The sequence below is a fragment of the Brachyistius frenatus genome, unplaced genomic scaffold, assembly GCF_029030835.1.
Source record: "Brachyistius frenatus isolate BFR_SWC_R1_liver_20210118 unplaced genomic scaffold, ASM2903083v1 Contig_49, whole genome shotgun sequence".
In the NCBI taxonomy this organism is placed as follows: Eukaryota; Metazoa; Chordata; class Actinopteri; family Embiotocidae; genus Brachyistius; species Brachyistius frenatus.
The window spans coordinates 2,772,859-2,792,584 of NW_027210648.1; the positions used below are offsets into that span (position 1 = coordinate 2,772,859).

Consider the following 19,726-nt stretch of genomic DNA (forward strand, 5'->3'; position numbering starts at 1 on the left):
ATAATGGAACAATTATCTTTGGTAATGTAGAAACACGTTTACATTTAAGACCTTTTTTTTTTATTAAAGCAGACTATGGCAGGAAAAGGTGTCATTAATAACACAAGCTTTAAGGTTGATTTTTTTTTTTTTTACTTTAATCAAACTGATTTTGATTTATTTTCCTACTGTGACGTTTCAAAATGTCTCACTTGTCTGATTGTCAACAGCTTTAGTAAGCTTGACATTCAGCTTAATTGTAGGTCTGTTTTAATGTTAAATACAGATTGATATTAGTTTGATCAAATATTTCATTTTATCTTAGACAAGTGCACTTCTGAAATTTTAAACCTCAAACAGTGAAAACTATACTCAAGGAAAAGCGTAGTAACACTTTGTTACCTGCAGGTGGCACACTTCAACTGTTGTCTTCAGAAGCAATCATTACCTTCTTTGCCTCGAGGTGGCAGTGTTGAATTATAAATTATCAATATCTTCAGGACTAAACTGCTGCAATAACCAAAATGACTTAATGAAGGCACAAGGTAATGTGTATAAAACCAGAGCAACAGTGGCTGACAGCTCCTCTTTGTGGACAAACTGCAACTTGCTCAACATTAACTTGTTAGTTTTTTACATTTCATTTAGCTGATGCTTTTATCCAAAGCGACTTACAAGAAGTGCATTTCAACCATGAGGGTACAAAACCCAGAACAGGAATCAAGAAAGTACAATTTCTTCAAGAAAGCCAAACTACAAAGTGCTATCAGTAAGTGTCATTTTAAGTGCTATTAAAGTTCTACTGTTCAAGGTGAAGTCTGAAGAGGTGTGTTTTTAGTTTGCGGCGGAAGATGTAGTTTCTGCTGTCCTGATGTCGGTGGGGAGCTCATTCCAGTTTTCAGGTTAAAAGCAAATTCTACAAGAAGCTTGTTTTATAAACATGTCTGAAATACGAACACCTGTCTACAAATCCATATTTAGCAGTAGGCACATCAAAGTTAATACAAGAGAAGCGATAAGGTTTATTAGCACATTAAAAATAAATGAAAATTTAGAATAGAAAACAAAATTAGGTTTTCTAAGTGATATCGAGTTGTCTGCATGACGCAAGGCTCAGATGTTAAATTCATTCAGAATTCAAGAATTATAACTTTATTAGGATTCATGTTTTCTTTCACTTTGGTCACCATACATATTGTTGATGAAGAATGTCAGTGTGATATCTCATCAAACAGACAAGATTTAGGTAACATCTATTTTTCAAAAGGTTAACCAGTTTATTTCTTAAGTTTGAGACAGAGCTGACCAGCTGCAGCTGGAATGCATGATTTGGTTCTTTGGTATTAATACACATTCAGTGAAAATGCGCCATCACTGTTGAGATGAATGAACGTGACAGAGAACAGGAGCATTTCAGTTTACTTTTCTACAAATTGAAGACGCTCCAGACGCACAAACACTCAGCAGTGGTGGCTAATTTAATTATTTTTTTTAAACAGTGTACGGACGCTACTTGAGAACCAAATCATACACTGTACCAAGAGATTCTCAGGGCTGCATGTAGGCTGGAAACAATAAGGCTCGGGTTGTGAGAATAGAATTTGAAGAGGAGAGAAAATTAATAAAAATAAATCAGTTTTAAGTTCTCTGTCAAAACATGAAACCAAAAGTAGCATGAAAAATAAACATTCACAATAAAATAGAAAATAAATCATGTTTCTTAATAAACGTAAGCCAGGAAAAACTACTGAATAACCAATCCCTTGTGACATATCTGAGGAAATTCAAAAATAACATCTTCAAAAAAAACTAGAGACATAAAGTTGGCTATGTTTGTCTAATCGAAAGTGTTTTGCCCAAAGTTAGGATTTCCTAGTGTTCAAGACAGCACGAGCGTTGCATTTACATTTATTTATAAAGTGAACATGCTGCACAAAGTATATAAAAAGAAAAAGAAAACAGGCAATCCCACCAATAAAAACAGGATCCTAAACCAAGCTCTCTGCAGGCCCGTATCCATGGGATCAATTCCAGCATTACAAATACAGACATTACACATTTGACTACAATTTCAATCTTGCATTCAGGACTGGTAATGTGTTACAATATGGAAGTAGCCGGGCAAAATCACTTTAGATCAGCATAAATTAACAAGTGAACAATCCATTAGAACTATATAAAGCTCTCTCAGTATTTTCTGTAGATTTCAAAGTTGTCACAAAGCCTTAATGTCAGTAATTGGTTCAACGGACTGCACACGTTTCAATTCTCTTACATAACGACTATTATTTTCAACAGGTATACATGGCCATTCATGTAAGTTTATCTCTCTAGATGACATCCTTTCTCTTTATTCTGAGGAAAGAAAATAGATATGACAATGATATCATGGCTGAATTAAATGTCAGCAAAGGGCTGTGTTGGTTAAGACCCTCCTGGCCGCCCCACACCCGGACAAATCACTGAGTCTACTCGAGGCCTGGATCACAGCCTCAGCTTGATTGTGAATAAAAATCCTGTTTCCATGACAAGAAACCCCTTTAATGGGATGTAAACACAGTAAATATTTAGGGTTGTTCCTTGTTTTCCTCATAATCAGTACTTGTTTTTTCTTCTTAAAAAAAAATAATCTAAGTACTCTTTTTATTTTTTAACAAATCAAAGTTAAGTCAGACGGTTGCACTTTTAACACGGTTAGATTCAGCAATGCAGACTGAGACTGGCGAATGATTGGCAGAGAAGTTAGAGTGTCGGGGGTTTCAGGCCGTACTTCCTCGCCACTTCTGTCTGGGCGTATGCTGCGTCACATAACGAGTACAAGTGGGCCATCTCCATCTCTGACTTGGCTAGGTTGATCGCTTTGTTGAACATTTCTATTGCCTTGTCCAGATTGCCCCTGTGAACAAAACACTCTGGTTATGTCAAGCACTTTAAAAAGACTTCTAACGTGTGGATTTGATCAGTCTGTTGCTCTCACCTTTGAACTTCGATGGTTCCCATAGTTTCATAGGCAAAGTCACATTTGTTGTCAATCTCAATGGCCTTGCTGATGAGCTCCAGACCCAAGTCAAGGTCCTGTTTCCACTGAAGCTGCAACAAACTGAACACATATTGATCATTTACCAACATGTTGCATTTACATCAATCACGTGAATTATGAATGAATCAGAAATGTTTTTTTTTTTAAATCAGTGTTCCTAAATAAAGGGGATAAATGCCTACCCCTTGTGGACATATGTGGTTGCATTGTCTGGTTCCAGTTCGATACACTTGTCATACATCTCGTCAGCTTTCCCAAACTGCTGCTGATCAGTCAAAGCCTGAAAAGATAACAAAATTATCATTTGTTGACCACACCAGCAAGACTTAAAGGCCCGACTGTCTCTTTCCAAATGATAGTAAACAGTTTAAGAACTGACATAAGTCAGTTTTCCTTTCAAATGTCGTAAGTACTCAAAACTTTGTGGTGCCAATTTTCAGACAGGTGCTGTTAAACCATTGCAGATGAAGAGGATACGACAAGATGAAGTCCACTAATGACTCCACAAAGATGATGTTTCATCTGTCACATTATTAGCTTCTCCACTGTAGCTGAAGCTTTACAGGATGTTGAAGTCACACACTTCCCTTACATCATGACTTTGCTGCATTTTGCTTTTATCATTGCACCAAATATTTCCTCTGAGAAAAAAGTTCACTGCTTTGATCAAAAAGAAAAATCAAGTTTTTGTTTTCGTACCTGAGCATAAAGAGCGTAGCCTTCAGCACATTTTGGAAACCTTCGAATAACATCCTCAAAGCCGTCCATGGCTGTCTGTACCTGTGACGGGTTGTTCCCAGTGTATGCTTGTCTGTACTGAAAGACACAAAAGAAAAAAACTCTTACCAGCTGGTCATATATATTGTACCAACCACACATGGTTACCATGTAAAAGGATAAAATTCTGAAAACAACTCTAATTATTAATAAATAAAGTAAGGTAGTAGGTGTTTTCGGACCAGAGGAAGTTTTTCATAGCATTAAGAACTGTTGCCCCCTTTTTTTTATGTCCCCAGTGCAAGAAGCGAGGACGATCCTAGCTCTTAGAATGACATCTTCAGGGACTACTTCAGGGACTACTCATGTTAAGTTCTTTTGCAGCACAAGAGGAACTGTAGTGACGCAAGTGTACAGTTATTGGTTCACTGTTTTATTTTTCTGTCAGAAAAGCTCCCCCACAGAGGAGCTCAGCCGGTTACACCGCTCTTCAAAGCCACCAGACTCCCTTGATAAAAAAGGTAATTCAATCTCAGAACATGGGGGCTGCTGGTTGACCGCTGCCTTGACTGGTTGGTTGGTTGGTGTTGTACTGAGACTTTGGTGGTGTTTTAACACATTAGTGTGGATCTGAAGTAACACCAAATGTCACAGTCACACAAACGAACTAACCGACCATGGCAGCAGTAGACCGGCAACTTCTGTGTTCTGCAAAATAATATTTGTGTTTTTGTCAAGGGAGTCTGGTGGCTTTGAAGACAGTGACGTAACAGCTTCAGCTTCAGCTCCCTGTTGAAAAGGGCTGTGTGATAGCTCAGTAAAGCAGTGAAAATATTCTAAATATAGTGTGCACTTTTTTTTCAGGTGCAAAAACACTTCATTTCTGAAGTGGTCTACAGCAGCAGATTGCTTAGCGTCATGTGGGTTCAGCTGCTTGCTTCTCCAGATTGGAGACGTGCCAATGCCCATCTACTGCATGTAATAAAGTGATAACTGATATGCACCTCATACAATCCCACTTCACACAATCCAAACTATCCCTTTAATCTTTCTCTTGAACAGAACATGGACAAATGGACTGTAATTATTATGTCGTACAGGAGAGACTTTGCCAACCGCCTTATGTCACTTCAACATTCCTATTGGTGGTGCAAATGTACACAGAAAAACAACCCATAAATGTATGAAGTTCGTAATGATGCTCCCCAGCAGGTAGTTCCTCTGAGGGAGTCCCCAGAACTGATCCGAAAACACCTCATGTCATGTTCGTCTTTAGTTGATTACTCACGAGGGCAAAGCACTTCTGTGCTTGAGCCAGAGCCGAGTCGGGCCTCAGCAGGATGCACTCATCAAAGTCTCCCACCGCCTCGTCCACCTGGTCCAGGAGGATCTTCAGCTGAGAGAAAACACGGAGGACTCGTCATGAGGTGTCAAAACATGTCCAGCATCACATGATCACGTTCACTTTGCACTACAGCAGAGACACCGCAAACATAAGATAGTTGTCAACTGATAAATGAACAAGCAGGCGGTAAAGGAAACACTCCTACCTGCCCCCTGTGGTGATACACGTCAGGGTTGCGTGTATCGATCTCAGCAGCCATGTTGAAGTCTTGTGTGGAGAGCATAGGCTGCTGCTGCTGCATGTACATGCTTCCGCGCTTGATCAGAGCATTGGCTCGTAGCTGTGAATGTGGATGACAGTGCAGAAAGAGAAGCTGTGAGGTTGTAGCTTTTGATGAGGATGTGTTTGTTGCACACAAATCATTAGATGAACCCAGAAATAGACATGCAGTGAAGTCACGAATGATTTTTTTTTTTTTTTTTTCTCGAATAAAGACCAATATGGAGCACACTTGATGACAGTTTATCAAGAAAACCTTTCCAGGAACTGCACTAGAGTTACCAAAGACCTTGTTTGACTCCATGAAGGAATGTGGTGCATTAATCACAAGACATTGTACAGTAAGTTATCTCAGTTACCAAATCCCAAAGATTGGCCGATACAAAGGAGCCTTAACATATTCTACTAGAAGCTAGCAGTCTTGTAGTGTCACTAATCAACTATCCCATGTCTCCGACAATCTTGACTCAGAGCCAGTTTATGAAATATGCAGTCTGTACCTTCACATTGGCGTCCTGCATGTTGATTACCCGGTCCAGGTCAGGTTGAGCAGCATTAGCGTTGCCAATCAGCAGGTAGAAAGTGGCCCGCAGCAGCAGAGCCTCAGCAGTGTATCGGCCTCCTGACTCGATCTCCTTGGTGCATTCACTGATGATCTTGTCATAGTTCTCCTCCTCCATGTACTGCTTTGCCTTCAGGTAGCCGGAGCTAAGGAAAAGAAAAAAGAAAACAACAGATGAGGAAAAGAGTTTATTTTCAGGTGTTTGAAAATTACTTCTCACCAAATGCGCTTGTTTAATTGCATTTAAATATTTTTACTAGCACAACATTTTTTTAATGGATTTTAATACTAAATAAAGTCATTTTGACAAAAAGATGAGTGAAATACCACTGTCTATTGATTAACACAGCACATAGCATTGTAGGCACTTTCTGTAGTTTTAAGGTACATAGAAGGGGTCATTTGATTTAGACTGTAAACTCATCCTTGGTCCGTCCTTTGGAGGAAGACTGAATCTGATAAATAAATACCACTGACTTTTTAGTGGATCAACATTTCCAAATATCCAACACTTCCTGGATATGATACCTTAATCATGAACATGATTGTCCAAATTCTCAGCAAAAGATGAATCCTAATAAAATCTATTCCCTTAAATTTTAATCCAATGCCACAGTGAGACTAAAATTCCCAAATGTACACAAAATCTGAAGTATCTGAACCACAACATCTTCTGACACATTCAGTTTAGCTTGTTGTACAGCTCCTTGTGCTGAATCTGAGTCTTTGTGTGAGCCTACCGATTACATTTCAATCCTTTTAGATAGAGATGCCCGTTTTATTAGCCGATAGTGGCTTAAGACAGATACATTGTTAATGGTGTATATGCAGGCCAGTAAATAGTAGTACTTTTTTTTTACAGAACATAATGCAGAAAAACATGCTCGGTGTGGATTAGAAATTTCTCTATTTGTATTTTTTAAATAGTTATTAATAATTATCAAATTCCCAGCGAAGTTCACCGTTTCAGTGCAGTGATGTCAGTGTGGACAATAAACATGTAAAACATCCTGACTATATTACCAATCTGTCACAAGTGTCAAAAGTGTTTAATAACCACAATTGAGGGATCAATGCGAAATACGCGTTCGTATAGATTGTTTACAGAATATCGGCTGATATATTGATATTAGTTATTGTTACTCCCTAATATCAGCATGGGCCCCAAAAACCCAGTGTCGGTGAGGCTCCAGTTTTTGTACAAAAAGGGATACAGATTCCTCTGGACCATCACCAGCATGTTGTTCTGTACCACCAGTCTCTCTAACTCTCCTGGTAGAACCACAGTTAATGAATGAAAATAATATTTAGAAATGATTCTGACCTCTCTGTGACCTCAGCTGCCTCTCCCTCCTTGTCCTTGTCTTCATCTTTCTTCTCGCCCTTCTGCAGGGGCTGGGAGATGATGTCATCGGTGAATGAGCTGAAGTAGGACTTGATGAACTGAGGAGAAGGCATCATCGGCTCTCGGTTCTGAGGAACAAAGTCAAAAAATAATTACTGTGACAGTTAAGGGAAACAGAAGTAAAACAAAAGGTTATAAAAGTGGACAAACACCTTGTACTTGTCTTTGGCCTTCTCCTTTCCCAGCTGTTTCAGCACTTTGTCTGCTAGCAGCATGCTCTGCTGGTTCTGGAAGGCCTCAAGAATACACACTGCTGTGACATCTGGGAGATACACAGAGAACAAAACAGACCGTCAACGAGAGACAAACAATTTAAGTTAGGATATTTTTGAGAGATAGAAGAGCGTCTCACCCTCTAGGCACTCCTTCTTGTTGTCTAGTTTTTCCAGGGCTTTAGCCCTCCTGAACAGAGCCTTGACATAACGTGGATTCAGGTCCACAGCATTAGAGCAGTCCTGCACCACCTCCGTCCATTTCATCTGAAATCAAAGGTTCAATCTAGTTATATTCTAAAACAGTGCAGCCCAATTTGGGGCACGCAGTCTAAGTTTGGCCCTCACCTTCATTGTTTTGGCCCCCTACAACATACGACAAGCTAATGCTTATTCTCTTTATACTTAAGTGTTGTAAAATCCTAACCACATCGACTACAAACCGTATATTTTGTGCAGCCAAAGAGTATATAATATGGGTTTTATAGCAATGTTGAGCTTTTCTATTAAACTACATTGGCTGGTGTCTATAAAGAACAATGGCTTTCTCTCTCTCCTGCTGATGCGTATCAGCTAATTACTTATTAGTATGTCGTACATTGCTGACTGAGTTGCCAGCCAGGATCAGAGATCGAGGCAGTGGCACAATGACAAAATAAAGTCGAGAAAAAAATTGGCAAGACTACTGATTTGACAACAATTTCTGCTAAATAATTACACATTATGCAAATTAGAGTGTAGGGTTTTATGTATTCTGAAAGTTTATTTTAAATGACATTTTAATGAAATGTAATTTCACATAACACTGGCATGTATTTTTGGCCCGCAGCTCTCCATCCAGATACATGTTTGGGCCTTATAGGAAAGGCTTTGGGCACATCTGTTGTAAAACATGTCTGCTGCATCTAAACAGGGGTTGGTATAACCTCTGGAAGGGAAAACTTTCAGTCAATCATGAAGGAAAGAAATGTTGATGATTTGCACAGAATCTGCAACACATTGACCAAAGAACAGTTTTACCGAGACATGTAATCTGTTCTGGTTTCAGGCTGAGAGAACAAGAGGATCCTTAAACATACACTGAAGCCGTCTCATGCATTTGAAGTTTAAAGAAGATCAAGGTGTTGTGATGTACAGATATCTTTTTGCAACCAGTTCAACCCAGGGAACATGTCTGGAGACAATGTTGAACTAAGAGTAATAATAACACTTTATCATACAAGTTGAAAACACTTTTAGTAGTGGGGGCGGAGACTTCTGGACCTCATTGTATAATGTCTGTCTTTAGACATTTGTTGTTTTTACATTGCTGAACACACCCAGCATCAATCATAGGAACTATTTCTGCATAGTTTAAAAAGAAAGATGTGCCGACCTGCTGTTCGTAGGCTGCTGCTCTGTTCTGGTAAAATGTTGATAAATCAGCCTTCTGCTCTGTGGGACACAGAGCGATGGCCTCTGTGTAGCACTGGATGGCGTTCTCGTACTTGCCAGCCTTGAAGTACTTGTTGCCCTTGTTCTTTGCAGCTTGAGCCCGATCCAATGGGCTCTAAATGAGAGAGAGAGAGAGAGAGAAGGAAACCATTATTGATTAAGTACTCTAGATGGACTAGATCAACAACTACAGAGCCAAAACTCTGTTTGCTTGTTTTTTTACAAACCCCGTTTACAACAACTCTGCCTAAAGTAACCACAGATTTGATTTATTTCCGTGGTATTAAGACTGCAACAATATATAAACTTCCAACTGCTCGTTGAACTGCGCAATGGTTAGTAGAAAAACCTGTTCACTGCCACAGCAACCAGCCTCCCAGTGTATGCTTGCTATGAATTATGATGCCTGCATATCCGTGTATTGCTTATTCCAAATGCATTACGTCACATTAATATTACCCAAATGCTGGTTATTTATTTATTTATTTTTTACTGTTTACATTTCTCTTTTGAGACAATTTGAATAAAGAAATGCATCGCGTGCATGCACGATTTATGACAGCTGTTTACGAGCATGTTGGCCAGTCTGTCTGATGACAATCTTATTTTGCTGCAATAAAAATGACTGAAGTGAGATTTACTGTCAACAACAACTGAGGCAATTTATTTGATCAGATAAAACGGATGTTGACAAAATGTACCTTATAATAAAAGGTAATGTATCACAACATATGTTGTCACAATACTCAGCATATCACAAAATGTTTGAGACTGTGCTCTGGTAATAATATTTAAGTAAAACCGATAGCAGACATGACCCGTGCATAACAGAAAGAGGAAACTGCTCCGTCGTGAAACAGACTACATCTCCACCCATCTCCACCTCCCGGATATGCACGCCCCCAAAACATTACAATTATCTACCACAATGTCGGAGCGTAACACAGCGGGTTGTTTGTTTTAAATATTTGAACGACAAACACGCGTTATTCGTCAGCTGGAGGACCGCTAGCTCATTAGCTCGGGCTAATCCACCAGCTGCTGCCGGCCTCGCTCTCGTGAAGGTGTCCGTCCCGGACGGGCTCGGTAACGTCGGGTGTCCTTGACCGGGCGGCGTCGACCCGTTCAGTCATAAAAAAAGCAGCTCCCGCGCTGCCCTGAGGGAGGAGGAGGGGGGAGGGGAGGGGGTATATGAACAGCACGGGCACGAGGAGCGTCCCGGCAGCGGGGAGCTCACCGTGATGTCCGGCTCGCGGCTGGCCCGAGCTGCGCCGTCTTGGCCCTGCACGGGACTGGCGCTGCCTTCTGGGGTTTTCCGCTCCCCGGTTCCTTTCCCTTCCTTCGTCCGGCTGCGGTTCCAGAGGTAAACCGCGCCGACTCCCAGCACTATGGGAGTCCCGACCAGCAGCGCCAGCTGCCAGCGGGGTAGTCCGGTACCGGACTGCGGCTCGACTGGCTTCGAAGCAGCCATGATCTCCAAACCGATGGTTAGCACCGACAGACAGCGTGAGCGAGCTCCGCTTCTTCTTCCCGTGCTCCGCGAGGTCACAGCCTCGCGGAGGATTATGGGATACCGGCGGTGGAGCACGCGGGGGGGGGGGGGGGCTGTGTGGTAGTTGTAGTTCGCGAGAAGCATTTTTGTAGTCCAAAGAAAATCTCAGACAAAATGACAGATAATCATAAGGCTTCATTTAATTAACATGTTGTCCTATCCTGGAATACATATGACCATATTTACAAATGAGTAAGAAGTAGGTTGATTAAACACCAGTTTGATATCGACTTCTAACCACGATGCACCAATCACAATGTTAACTGAAGTTTATGATATCTGCGATCAGATTTCAATTTCAGATTTGCTAAATCAAATTTGATCAAATGATTAAACCAACAAAACATGTTAAACTGCCCTGATAAATTCAAAGCTTGATGTCAGTGAGGAAGCTATCTGACAGTCAAAAATTCAGCCATTGTGGTTAAAGTAGGCTAATAGATTTAAATGCTTGAATAATCTGTTATGTTTTCACTCAACCGAAAGTTTCGACCGGCTCCAAAGTGTAACACACAGACGACTTTTCAGATTCCCTGTTTTACACTGTGCGATTCTGTGCTTGGTTATGTTTACAATAATACAACATATACGTATGCCATATCATATTACTTATATATAGGTCGTATTATCAACTATTAATCCTAAGGGGTAGACTAAAGGCTGTGTTTGTGAATGAAGGTGTAGACAAAAGGCTGTGAATTAAGGTGTAGACAAAAGGCTGTGAATTAAGGTGTAGACAAAAGGCTGTGTTTGTGAATGAGAGTGATACTGCTGTGCCAAACCAAAAGGTCACAGGAGTGGGTCGGCAACCTGTGGGGTCACATACTGTTGTTCTTTGAGTCATAAACAGGACTCCAGGGGGTGAAGGAAGACAACCACCACCTCCACCAACCAACAAAGGACACATCACCACACATTACTTTTTGGTTTCTGTACTATAAGAAGACGGTCAGGGAAAGTCAGGAGTTCAGACTTCGTGAACTGACACATACTCTGTTGCGGTCAGGGAAACATAGTCTGGACCCAGAGCTCTGTCAACTGATTATTCTGCAGCTGTTAAATAAATATCTTGAAGCCTGACATCTTCTGGGGGCTGACACATATTGGCTTTGTACTAGCAGGAGCCCAAGTCCAACAACACTTAACGTGACTCTTCGTCCAGTTTGAGTTTTATTTGTGAAGAATAACAGTACATTTTTATCTTAAAAAAAAAACTGAACCAAATTCCTGATGTGTTTGAATTTTTAAATTTGTCTTTATGTTTTTATAGCCTATATTTTATGGTCTATATGCAGTCTCACTGCCGCCACCAGGTGACAGTGCTGCTGCTCGCCCCTTTTTACATAGTCTATGTTCTTGTACTGCAATAACCTCTTGAAAAATGCTGTGTAAACCTCTGCATACACATTGTTATTTGTTAAAACATTAGAGAGAACTGTTACTGCTGCCATGAAATCAATGTGCTGCAATTTAGTAGGATTTGTTAGATAATAATAATAATAATAATAATAATAATAATAATAATAAAAAAGGCTGTTTTCTTTTTGTATTATGTGGGTTTTTGATCTGATCAATGTGTCCTTTTGTATGTTTGCCAGCTTCAGCCTCCTCTGTCCCATTTCAGAAGGTTAGTGCTGGTCTCTCTCCACTGTGCTGCAGCAGGACCACTCAATTTGAGCCTGAGGCCATGTGTCCTCAAACAGTGACCAGCTCTGAACAGTTTTCAAAGTCAACTGTATTCAGCTGGTTCGAGGGACGCCTGTGTAATAAAGACCCTTGTAGTAACAAACAGCTTTGATGGGAAAATGATTCCCTCATGAGGTACTCCAATGACATGCTGCAAATGATCTCGCAACTGATTTGTAACCTAGTTACACAGTCCTGTTGTTTCTTTCTGTTCATGAACTTTTGGAGAATTAAAAAGTTTGTATCGCAAGTAAAACGTAAAAACTGAGTCTCTTAAAACATGTTGCTGCCCTCAAAATGATCAATGCTTGTTTTGAAAGGCAATAAAATCAATTCTGCCACCAAACCACAACACGTGATGACACACAATAACCTTGTATATGTTACATGTGGCGTGTGTAGCTGCAGTGAAACACTACAGTCACTGAGCTGATGTTGCTTTAAGAAGGTGAAAACGTTGTACGGATAAAGGTTCAACTACAGATGTCTGATCTGTCTATTGTTAATTCTTTGTAATGTGCCTGCTATTGTTAGCACCTCCTGGCGCTTACTGTTCGCTGCTGCCACCATATAAGTTTGTTAACCTGTGACCACTGAGACATGCTCTGAAAATAAAGGGAGACAGTGAGTACTTTGAAAATGTAAATCTTTACAGAAAGAATACATGAATGCACCAAATTATTCCAGTTAGATCATTTTATCTGATTAATTGAAGTTAATGCAGGTAAAAAAAAAAAGATTGTAGCTGCTGTTGCTATGGTTTCGTCTACTTATAAACTAGCAGAATCAGGTTTCAAAGTATTTTTGTAATACTTTTGTATACTTTTTTTTTTTCCCAGTAATTGAAAAATTAAGGATTATTTGCATTGAAATTTAAACATTAGAGTATCTTATTTTTTTCCATTTGTCTCCAGGTGGAACCTTAACTGCCCCTTATTATAGGCTAAAGACAGATTACTGTAATCTCATTTTCAGGAGAGAGCAGATTTACATTACAAGCAGCATGAACGTCTCACAACAGTGCTTGACCAGATTTGACATCTGATTTAAACCGTTGAGATGATTAGCAGCATTTTGACCCTTTCAGTTTGTGAAGGAGTGGAGGAAGATTTGGTTTGTGTCCAAATTTCAATTTCACTCTCCACTGAAACAACCAGCTTTAAGTATGATTTCCTTGGACTCTATGTGGAGTAACTAATACACATATGCAAAGTTTTCCACCTGAAATGTGCTTTTGTAAAGTGGTTTCCTTTCTCATATCTACTTTGCAGTTTATACGTTATTCCTATGTTATAATTGTGCTTCTGTGTGCAAACTAAAAACCTATTATGTACAATAATATCAGTTTTTCTTACTCAGATATTTACTGCACAGTGTATAAACTGTACCTTAATTTGTGTGCTACTGTATCAACCTGACCAGAGAAAAACTCCTTATGGTGCAGTACAAGTCAATGTGCAGATGTGCTTCTGTACCACAATTGTTTCTTGTCAAGTTGTTCTTATATTAGTCCATTCTTTGATTAAAGAGCGCAACACAACAACAACAACAACAAAATGACTGTGTAATATGAAAAGATGCTTCGCCTCTGTCCTGTATCACACAGGCCCCCAGGCTCTCAGCACACAGTAGACAGAGCTGCCCTCACTCCATAATTATTGACAGGTTTGATGTACTCAGCGAGTGGAAAGTATGGGGAAATTGGAGTTTCAGTTGTCTGCCCCCAGGCCCATGACTGTAATGGAAAGATTAAAAGCAGCGGTCACATCGCCCACCCAGCGTCGCAGCTCCACGACTCCCGCCTCACTGTTTATTCCCGTCACCTCCATTTTTACTTTCTCCCAGCGACGTTAAATAGATTATGGGGGATTCACTTATTTAAAGACCTGAGCAAAAGATTTTTCATTTATTTTGGGATCATCCAAGAATAACACAACTAGAGGAGCTGTGCACGGGGCACGAGAGGCATCTAAACGAAGTAAGTTACATTTGCCGTGTGGGACAGCGATGTGTGGTAGAGCAGACAGTCAGCTACATACTTAGTAGGTCAGCTCGGTGCCGTCTTTACACTCTGAGCTGGGATCCCACTTTCATCTGTTGCACCGGGACGTGCTGCACCAGGAGGCTCCCTGCACAGCCCCACCATGTCTCTCAGGCTCCTGCCTGCGATCCTTATGGACAATGACGACGATGATGATGGTAACTTCACCAAATGGATGAGCAGTTACTGGGGTCACGGAACAGAAGCTGGACACTCCAGAGAGAGAAAACGCAGCTTCAGAGGGCCTGCGAAAACACACGGTGATCGAAGAGCATCCCTCCCGACTGTGGTAAGGACCACCTGTATTTAACAGATCCATGCATGTGACCGTTTCAGCTCTTAAGTGTTTAGTTTATATTTGCACTGACATATAAGCAGAAGATAAACACTTACATAATTAGGTACTGCCAGCTCTTTAAACCATGTCTGCCAAATATTGAAGCCTTTTTTAAACTGATGTAAACTTGTTGACACAACCACATTTAGAGAAGAATTACAAAAAAACAAAACAAAACAAAAAATGCACCTCAACTAATCAACATCCAATATGTCAGTATGGAACATTTATAAAATCTATGAACACTTTATTCAAGTAATAAAGCTGAAAAAGAATAAAATAAAGCATGGTTATCTTTATATTTGACAGGCAATGACAGAAGGTTAATACATCTATACACTCGTCACACATGTTGGTATGAGGACTAAGTATGTTATGTAGATCTGTTATCCTGTTAAGTAACAGGATATCCTGACCTGCGATTTGTCTCCACACGTTTCACATCAATAACGTCGGCTGATGCACGAGTACGTGACGCATCCACATCATAGAGACTCAAACACACACAAAGATGCAGTTTAATACGGTGTTTACAACTGATTGTATACTTGTGCTAAACAACAGAAAAAAGTTTGTTTCTTTCTGTACTGTTACATAAAAGCCTGCAAAATACATAACTAGTAATGCTTTAAGTAACAAAACTGGTTTCAGATATTGTTATAACTAACCACCTGCCTTTAGTGTCCTCTATTATTTTACATCACTGTGGTCAAATGTTGCAAATGCTCTGCCACATGCTAACTTTAGAGTCAGTTCACTACCTCACTCTGATTACAATGACTAAAAAACATCCCAAAATCAGTCAGTAAATGCAGCAAAGCTTTGAGGCCAAAATGAACACACTTGGGCTCTGTAGATAAGGGACATTTGGGGAAACTTTGAAATACAACGCAGAGTGCGTCTCCATCACCAAGCCAGAGTGAGATCTGAAAAAACTCCAGCAAAAGCGGACAATTTAACCTCCATCAAATCAAAACTGTGACTTGCTCTCAACTGCAACTCTACCAAACCTGATCCAACAGAAATGAGGCACAACAAATGCTGTATCCATTTTCATTATATCAGTAATGGGCGTCCTGTCTCTCTCAGTGAATCTGTCACGCTTACTAACCTCAGAAAAGTGGCGCCGCTTGTGTTTGTCTAACAGATACGACCTGGTCCTCGTGAACACAATGAACGCAGACCTGGTTGTGAGTCTGGTCTTTGTTCTGTTTCCGTGTTGATGTCTACAGTATGAAAGTTTTTACAGATTTTAATCTTTCTCCAGCTCAAACAAACAAACAAACAAACAAACTAACTAACAAACCCTCTTCTCAGAAATAAAATATTTTATGAAGATGCTGGATCTGCTGTGTTTTCAGTTGCAGGCTGTTGCCTGTCAAAGATCTTACAAACAGCAGCCACGTTCTCCATACGACAGTGTTCTACTTTGTTTGCAGCCTCCTGCCAGAGGGAGGTCAGAAGTCAACGCCAGCTACACAGCAGCACACTTGTAGCTCATAGAGAGGGACAATTTACCAACGTGGATATTTACCGAAACGTAAAAGTACGTTTTGTACTTTTAAGCTGTACTAGTGAAGAGACAAGCAACAACGTGTGTTCGTAACTAAATTTGATGTTTTTATATCCTGTATTCATTTCACTGACGAAGGTTGAATTTCCTGGGATCTTGCAATGTCTCGTGATGGATGGAGTTTCTAAACGTCAACATTTTTGGTCATTTATTTAGTAGTGCCGATGACACATTATCATGTGACTTGAGCTGCACTTCATTTTAGATTTTTTGAAGTCTTGAGTTTTAATTTTTTAGAAGCCAAAGGAAAACCTCACAGATCACCGGCAACTTACGTGAAACTAAAGTAGCTAAGAGGAGATAAAACAAGTGAACATATAAGTCGGCCTCCACATGGTGTAAAACGAAGCACTGATGGCCCAAATAATGCAGCTCTGTTAAAAATGTTGACGTCTGTCAGCATGAAAGTTCGTGTTTCAGCCAATACAGATCCACCGGAGGAGCTTTGCTATCATGTTACTTAAGGTTATTGGTGAGCGAGTGATTAACCTCACTCACACACAAAAGCTCAGCATGGTCGTCTCTCTGTTTTAAACTTCTCACAACCGCTCTTAAAACTTTAAGCTACCACATGAAAATATCACATCACTGTCTTCATGTCTGCTAAGTTTGAATCAGTGACGACAAGAATTGTGGCAATTGTGTGATCCACAGTCCCAGCTGGATGCCATGAAGTTAAACAGGCTCCACGTGGCGGCGATGGCACCCACACCCAGCCATGTCAAAACCAGGGAGGAGAAGGGGGAGGTCCTGCCCCACCAGAGAGCTCGACGGGCCTCCTCGGACGACCAAAGCCGACCAAAGACAGCCCTCCGCATCTCCACCATCCCGGAGCTCACAGAGTCATTTGAGAAGAGACTTAACCTCGATGATAAGAGGACCATGTCTCTGGTGAGCAGCAGTACTATAAAGTTCATTAAAGAATAACCATTTCTGACTGTTTTTTGTACTAGCTCACCGTGTTATAGATCATCCAGTTAACTCAGACAGATTTGGTGTCCTCTGACTTTCTCCAACAACGTTATATGAAGCTCTTAAAGATTACAGAGATCTTAGAGAGTATTAAAAGGGCTATTGAACTGCATAACACAACCCAAAAGCTCATTTTAAACATTGATATTATCAGGACTTTCAGAAAAAAGTACAGTTTTTCAAATTTCATAAAATGGCTAGATTTCATTTATATTTTGATCATGTGACATTTAATATTTTTTTTAACGGTTTTGTTTTTTCTTGTAATCTTGGATTACTCTCTATAATTAAAATTGTTTTGCTTTAATTTACTTGGAGTCACCGTACTTGCACTCTACAATGCAACATTAGACAACATTGCTAATGTAAATATATTAAATACTACATAGAAAACATTTACTTTAGGTCAAAGGCTGAATGAAACAACAAAGCAGATGTTGTGTTTTACAGACTGAAGATGACAAGTTGTGCCTGATCTGTCATGAGGACATGCGAAAGAACGGCGGGCGAGTTCAAGAGCTTCACTGTACACACCGCTTCCACAAAGAGGTGAGACAACACACACGTCAGATCTATGGCATGTCTCCTCTCTGCACTGTGTTCACTCCGATCCCAGCATGTCACACATCAGATCTGTGGTGCATGACAGCAGCTCAGTCCTGGACAGGCATGATGTGAACTGGTATGAAAACAGAAACCCACCTCTGTAGAAGCATGGAGCGCTCTGACACTCTGGTCCTCCTCTCTGGTCCTCCTCTCTGGACACTTACTGACTGTGATGTCTCCGTCTCGTGGGTGCTGAAGGCGGCTCGGAGATTAGAGCAGTGTCGGCCCTGCAGCAGCAGCGAGGCGGCGGCTTGTCAGGCGAGGAGGCTCTCGGATGAGAGGAGGAAGTCTATGGACGGACCGGTTTCCATGGAGAAGGAGCCGTACACGTTCCGTCGTCAACTTTCCCTGCGGAGACATCGTTGATATCATTCCGTGGGAGGGGGGAGCTCGTCTGTAAAAAAGATGGAGGAGTCGCACCCATTAGCCAAACATCAGGATCCTCTCCTGAACTTTTATTCAGTGTGACATTCAAGTGTTCAAAGCAGCTCAGGGCCATGACTCTGCTTCACCTCCTCTAAAGCTGTCCTTTGGATCCAAACACTGTCAGCTTTCCTTATTACAACTCTTCCAATAAACAGTCAAGATTTTTGAGGATTTCTACATAAAAGCATTTAAAATGTCTGAAAAAGCCTGAGATTGTGTTTGAAATTATTATTAGGAAAAAAAAGCTTTTTAACCTTTTAAAAACACACCTATTTTTTAGGCCTCTGCTCGAAAATTGCATACCCATAATAGAAAGAGTATATCTCTGCAACCACAATAAAAAATTATATATATATAAAAAAAAAATATTTTTAATAATAAAGGGAACACTTGTGAGATTTGTTCAGATGTGTAAATATCAGTATATATGTCCATATTTTAATAATAGTTTTGCTAACTCTTCTTCCTGGCCCCCAATTGGGGACCTCTAGACCTTAAAAGGGTTAATAGTTTATATGTCAAAAGAATTACTGGAAATGTCCTGCTTATATAGGCATGTATTTACCTGCTGCCATACTGAAACACATGCTGTACAGCAAAACTGGCAAAGAATGGATGCCTCTACATAATACCACTTTTATAAATGAGATATATAATACATGCTTCAATAGTTCATAAAACATGTAATGCTCAGTTAATATCTTCCTGGTTAAATTCATCAAATGGTTTTAATATCACACAAATAGAATATTTTCAACTTATACAGGAGATGTAATTTCTGTGTTTCTGCAGCGACTGTGCTAAATCTTTCTCTTCAAGTCACTTTATATGTTGTACAGCCTGTAAGACAACTTATATAATATTGATTGATTTGCCGGTGCTTTAATTAAGTGTTTTGTGTTCAGTCAGAAGTTCACTGTTAATATTTTGTGTTGTAACAGGCTATTTCAAGAGTTAATAAATGAGGAAACAAATCATTACATTTAAATTAATCTACTTTGGATTGTACCTGCTTCATAACTTTCCGGGCTCCTTGAACAACGGAGTCCTCACAGCTCTGGGTGTCGATCCTGTTGTACTTCCTTTACAGGCCAGCATGTTGGAAATGACCTCCTGATGTCAGAGAAGAAAAACACAACCTGCAGAAATTAGAAATGTTAGAGCTGAGTGAAAAATAGTCACAGTGGGGGGTAATAACGTCTTTTAAAATGTGTTTCAGTGCATGGAGCAGTGGCTATGGAAGAAACAGACGTGTCCCACATGCCGTGTCCACGTGTCCATGCCAAAGCCCCTCTATTGGTCTTCGTCCCGCAGCACAGTCCCATAACCGATCCTGCACCTACACCTGCAATGCTTGCGTGCCCATGTGACCCACTGACCCCGAGCGCTCCACCACGTCTCCAAACCTCGGTACTTCTGCATGCTCACCTACTGACTGTCTTCTGCGTGGAGGGCCCCGGACCCTGTGTGAGAGTTAAGAACTGCCCAACGAGAGAGGAACTGTTATCTGGTGCTGTCTCTCACTGTTTATTTATAAAGGAGTAGGTTGTTCTGTCTGAA

General features: G+C 40.4%; 2 protein-coding genes across 2 annotated transcripts; one reads left to right on the plus strand and one right to left on the minus strand.

Moving 5' to 3' along the window:
• Positions 1 to 981: 981 nt before the first annotated feature.
• tomm70a (translocase of outer mitochondrial membrane 70 homolog A (S. cerevisiae)) lies at positions 982 to 10,508 on the minus strand. Its single transcript, XM_069704129.1, has 12 exons — positions 10,211 to 10,508; positions 8,915 to 9,088; positions 7,680 to 7,806; positions 7,480 to 7,589; positions 7,247 to 7,395; positions 5,861 to 6,068; positions 5,287 to 5,421; positions 5,025 to 5,132; positions 3,719 to 3,835; positions 3,202 to 3,299; positions 2,957 to 3,079; positions 982 to 2,875 (listed from the first exon to the last, which is right to left on the minus strand). The coding sequence occupies exons 1-12, from the start codon at positions 10,442 to 10,444 to the stop codon at positions 2,722 to 2,724; spliced, it is 1,737 nt and encodes a 578-aa protein (XP_069560230.1). The 5' UTR covers positions 10,445 to 10,508; the 3' UTR covers positions 982 to 2,721.
• A 3,877-nt stretch (positions 10,509 to 14,385) lies between these two features.
• On the plus strand, positions 14,386 to 19,522 carry lnp1 (leukemia NUP98 fusion partner 1). Its single transcript, XM_069703931.1, has 4 exons — positions 14,386 to 14,541; positions 16,817 to 17,053; positions 17,585 to 17,683; positions 19,386 to 19,522. Exons 1-4 carry the CDS (start codon positions 14,386 to 14,388, stop codon positions 19,491 to 19,493), a joined length of 600 nt encoding a protein of 199 aa, XP_069560032.1. The 3' UTR covers positions 19,494 to 19,522.
• Positions 19,523 to 19,726: the final 204 nt, after the last annotated feature.

What these genes read in the sequence shown, in the direction of transcription:
- lnp1 (XM_069703931.1), top strand. Translation starts at nt 14,386, where the DNA reads ATGGACAATGACGACGATGATGATGGTAACTTCACCAAATGGATGAGC. An exon ending in GAGCATCCCTCCCGACTGTG is followed by an intron (nt 14,542 to 16,816) that starts GTAAGGACCACC and finishes TGTGATCCACAG; the next exon opens with TCCCAGCTGGATGCCATGAA. An exon ending in CACACCGCTTCCACAAAGAG is followed by an intron (nt 17,684 to 19,385) that starts GTGAGACAACAC and finishes AATGTGTTTCAG; the next exon opens with TGCATGGAGCAGTGGCTATG.
- tomm70a (XM_069704129.1), bottom strand. Translation starts at nt 10,444, where the DNA reads ATGGCTGCTTCGAAGCCAGTCGAGCCGCAGTCCGGTACCGGACTACCC. An exon ending in CAGCAGCCTACGAACAGCAG is followed by an intron (nt 7,807 to 8,914) that starts GTCGGCACATCT and finishes CTTTGATTTCAG; the next exon opens with ATGAAATGGACGGAGGTGGT. An exon ending in TGCAGGACGCCAATGTGAAG is followed by an intron (nt 5,422 to 5,860) that starts GTACAGACTGCA and finishes CCACATTCACAG; the next exon opens with CTACGAGCCAATGCTCTGAT.